Genomic DNA, 4,686 nt, shown 5'->3' with positions numbered 1-4,686 from the left:
ATTATCGCAAACCGTCATTTTAGCTAACATACGAGTTTTCAAGACTCCGAGTTTACTTTCATTACTTGTTTCAATATATTTAACTTTACCTATTCGAAGAATGGCGTGTATGTCTCACAATAGTAGGAAAAACATGCATATATACGTGAAACAATATATAAAGAAGACATGCTAAACTATTTGAAACGTATATCTGGTAACCTTTACATACCGCATATACAAAATTACAAATCATGTACAACCGCAAAGTATTTTCTAAAATTTTAACAACAGTATATTTTTTATTTATTCATCAATGTTTAATTTAAGCTTATTGTTCAAGTGTATTTAGGTATAATCTGATTTATTAACGCAAGATTAGGAAAAACGTAACTTCATATTTAAACACGGTTACATTGCATCATCTTTCTATAGATACCAAACATTTTTTTTCCCAAATCTATACAATCACTTTGTTAAGCACCAATATCAAACTACATATATACCGGACACAAACATCTTGTTGATGTCTTTATTAATTAAAATAAACCACGCATCACTCATCAGCTTAATTTGCTGATTTCATTAAAAAAAGCATATCAATCAACTTAATTAGTTGACCAAAGCACAATGTTTCCTGATTTCACCAGCGCTGCCTGTCAGAACTTCGATTTGACCCATTTTAACCATCGATTCTTCAAAATCTTTAAAAAATGTGGATCCATGCGATAGTGCTTGAAGCTTTACATATGAACTTGTTTCCTTGTCATCAAGAAGAGCAGCATCCGACTGAAACAAGCCCCTCCTTTTCAAGACAATAGTGTAGTAATCCTCATCGAATGTTCTGAAACTCCCAGGATCCATTTCCAGCAGTGTGGTGGTGTCGGTGGGCTTACATTTTTTCTTCAAGAAAGGTACATATTTCGGGTCTAGAGTAGGGTCAGTGTCACCTTTCCCTGTAAAATTGTACAACCGAATTGCAATGGTAGAGCATTGAGAAGTTCCTATAGTGTGTCCTCCTGTATGAACATGCAAGACATTAAACCAATCTATTTTATGCCCATATATTCTATCTCCATTTATTTCTTTTCCTTATAAATTAAATTTATCAACTTCGGAGAAGGAAATGGACAAAAATACCTGAAAGGACTACAAGATCCTTTACACTCAAGCCTTTGGACGCAAATTGTGCTTTGAGTTGAGCAATGTTTCCAAAAGGAGCAGGGAGTGATAAACTCTCCAATGCTATCGATACTCTTCCATCTCTTCTCCCTAAAGGAACTGGCCACCATGGTCCTTTAATCTAGAAAAAAAAAACATATATACATATTTTTTTCTCAACAATTACCTTTTTGAGTTGCTATTTCAAGACCAATATAGTTTATTCATCATGAAATCGCATATATTCATTATTACCTGGTAGACTGCATCACGAGCTACCAAAGATAAGATATCTGCACAAGAAACAACACCAGGACATTCCTTTTCTAATGCAGATTTTGCAGCATCAATAACTTGAAAACCTCTGAGGGAAAGATTGGGAGGTCCAGCTTTCTCAGCTGCGTTAGTTTTGGTAGAGTCTAATAGTACAGACCCATCGCATCCCTGCAGCGTAATCAAACATCATTACCTTAAGAGATAAAGTTATGTAAATACCCTAATGCATATTAATTACTACTAAGTTAAGTTTGACGAAAATAATATTTATAAAAACTCAACAAACGAGTAATACTATTCCACGTACCCTAATAAAACAATCATGGAAGTGCATGCGGAGCAAAGGAGCTGCGAGAGACGGAGCTACAGATATGTAATCTGCTGTCACCTTTTCTACGATAGCCTCTACATTAGGGCATGTTTTTTGGTAGAACCCTAATTTGAGGTAACTGCCATTGGCAGAGGCAAAAACAAAAGCAAGAAGAAGAAGTTGAAGAATAAGTGAAGAAATGTGATTTTTGTATGCCATTTCTTCCAAAACACACAATGGGAGTGATGATTATGAAGGCAAAGACAGTCTTGGTTTTATAGATGCAAAGAAAAGAAAGACTTATTCAAATTGTGTCCAAGAGCCATTCGAAATTAACTTCTCAACGAATTATACTTGTCAACCTTCTATTCTTGTGCATACTTGAACTACTTTATCTTTGTCAACTCTTATTTCATTAATACCTACTGGGCTCTAATCATAAAACTAAAACATATTTTGTATTTTTAAACGTTCTAATGCATCACAATCATAGACCATATAAAATATCAAGATCGTATTTACTTGGAAATTTCGAAGTTTTTTTCAAGACAACTTCAATTTTGTTTTGCGGTTTACTCAGAACCCCTGTTTGGTTTCATTACCTCAAAAAGTCGAAAACCTTATCCAATTAAGCAGGCCAAAAATGGAAATAAGACACCAACTAATCTTTCTAAATTATGAAGGAACCTTTTTGGTTGACTTTGGCTGGTTTTATAATATAGATTCGAAGAGAATCTACTTGCTTGCTTCATTCTGACCAATTCCAATCGACAACAGAAAAATAATAGAAAGGAAATCGTACATGAGATAATGATAATTATAGGTTCTAGTTGCTTGTTTTTTAGAGTATCACCTACTTCTACATAAACTAATTAAGAAGAATGAGACAGATAGGCTTTTATATGGATCAGTTGATACACGTTTGTGATATTCCATGTAAACTGAAAAGAAAGAATTAATTTTTGGGTACCCCTTGGGAAGGGAATGAGGTATCTCTGATCAGTGGCGTGATTCCATTCAAAAGAGCTGTCTGTCTGGAATATATGTTGGATAACTTAGGAGGGAAAACACATGTGATGCTATATCCTTTGATGTCAAGTGAAATTCATTTATAATTTTCTCAATCATCGATTAAGGGGTCGTTATTATTAATCTATAAAACCACATGGACATTTTATTGTCTATCGGTTTTTTTTAAAAACGTTAAGAATGTTCAATTTGTTGGATGTTTTTTTATAAGAAATTAACTTATCGGATAAATTAAATATCAAATGATCACAAGTTGATTAAAATATTATTAATTTCATTAAATATAGGACACATTTCTACATTTGATACAGTAGGAAAACGAGTAGAAATAAAACCTAAGAGAATGTAGAGATGAAATTTATCACATAAGTTACAATCCGAACGAATTTAATTAGATGGACTTGAATTTCGTGTGGCCATGCATTAGATCGGTATTCATTTGTAGTTTTTTGTTTGGTGTTTAAATATACGGATTAACGTCCTAAAATGGAAACCTACTTTTTAATTTTTATCATATAGCCTTGCTTTTAGATTAGCGATACATTTAGCCCGCAATATAATTCAGCAACGGATGTCCCATCACTTATTTTCGGCGTATTTTCCGAGACATTAGCGACTGATTAATATAAATCGACCATTCTGGATTTACGACAAAATCTCTATTGCTAATTTAGAAACGACTTCCCTGAGTTGGTATTTTAAGATGATATTTTAAAATCAATTACCAACGAAACTTTTTTCATCATTTGGTAATTGAGATCCTTGACAATATCTTCCAAAGAAAAGAGTAAATTACGTGGATGGTCCTTTTTGGTTGAGGTAATTTACGCATTTGGTCTTTAACTTTTTTTTTCGGACGGTCCTATAAACTTTATTTTGCTGCGTATGTGGTCCCTAATAACATAAAAACACGGTTTTACGCTTATAACTTAGTATTTGTTCATGTACCAATTATTATGTCATCCACCAAGTATTTACAACACCACCAATTATTTACAACACTACCAATTATTTACAACACTCCCTCTTGGATGACATCATTTTAGCGTTCAACTTTGACGTACTGCCTCATTAAAACCTTGCTAATGAAAACCCAGTGGGAAAAAAACTTTAGCGAAGGGAAAAAGAGTGCAGTGTATAGTTGACTCCCCCTTATTTAGACATCCGTCACATTATATTCTATGCACATGTCGCATTCCGATGCCATGAACATGTTTCCTGAAGATTGCAGTAGGAAGTGCCTTCGTAAAAAGGTCTGCTGTATTGTTACTGGATTGAACATATTTGATTTCAACTTGATGGTTCTTTATAAGCTCTTGAGTGTACTCAAAAAACTTTGGAGGTATATGTTTTGTCCTGTCGCTCTTGATATATCCCTCTTTCATTTGAGTGACACATGTTGAGTTATCTTCATAAATTAAAGTTGGACATATATCCTTTTCAAGTCCACATGAAGTTAAAACTAGTTGTGTCATCGATCTTAACCATGTACATTCTCTACTAGCTTCATTTAGTGCAATTACTTCAGCATGATTTGAGGATGTGGCAACAAGTGTTTGCTTTTGAGAACGCCAGGAAATTGCAGTACCTCCATTCATGAATACATATCCAGTTTGAGATCTAGCTTTATGAGGATCAGACAAATAACATGCATCTGCATAACCAATCAAGCCTTGTTTTGAATTGTTAGGGTAAAATAACCCTAAATCACTAGTTCCTTGAAGGTATCGAAAAATATGTTTGATTCCATTCCAATGTATTTTTGTTGGGGCTGAACTAAATCTTGCTAGCAAGTTTACAGCGAAAGAAATGTCAGGTCTAGTACAATTGGTAAGATACATAAGAGCTCCAATTGCATTTAGATATGGTACTTCTTAACCAAGGACTTCTTCATTTTCTTCGCATGGATGAAATGGATCCTTGTCAATATT

General features: G+C 33.9%; 1 protein-coding gene across 1 annotated transcript; it reads right to left on the bottom strand.

The window, feature by feature from the left end:
• Positions 1-357: 357 nt before the first annotated feature.
• On the bottom strand, positions 358-1,985 carry LOC145133725 (peroxidase 27-like). Its single transcript, XM_079068689.1, has 4 exons — positions 1,724-1,985; positions 1,396-1,584; positions 1,120-1,282; positions 358-998 (listed from the first exon to the last, which is right to left on the bottom strand). Exons 1-4 carry the CDS (start codon positions 1,943-1,945, stop codon positions 592-594), a joined length of 981 nt encoding a protein of 326 aa, XP_078924815.1. The 5' UTR covers positions 1,946-1,985; the 3' UTR covers positions 358-591.
• Between the last annotated feature and the right edge of the window lie 2,701 nt (positions 1,986-4,686).

This window comes from Lactuca virosa, chromosome 8 (genome assembly GCF_052849685.1).
Source record: "Lactuca virosa cultivar CGN04683 chromosome 8, Lactuca_virosa_CGN04683_v6, whole genome shotgun sequence".
NCBI lineage: Eukaryota > Viridiplantae > Streptophyta > Magnoliopsida > Asterales > Asteraceae > Lactuca > Lactuca virosa.
Note: the sequence above shows the minus strand (reverse complement) of the source record. Positions and strands in the feature narration are given on the sequence as shown.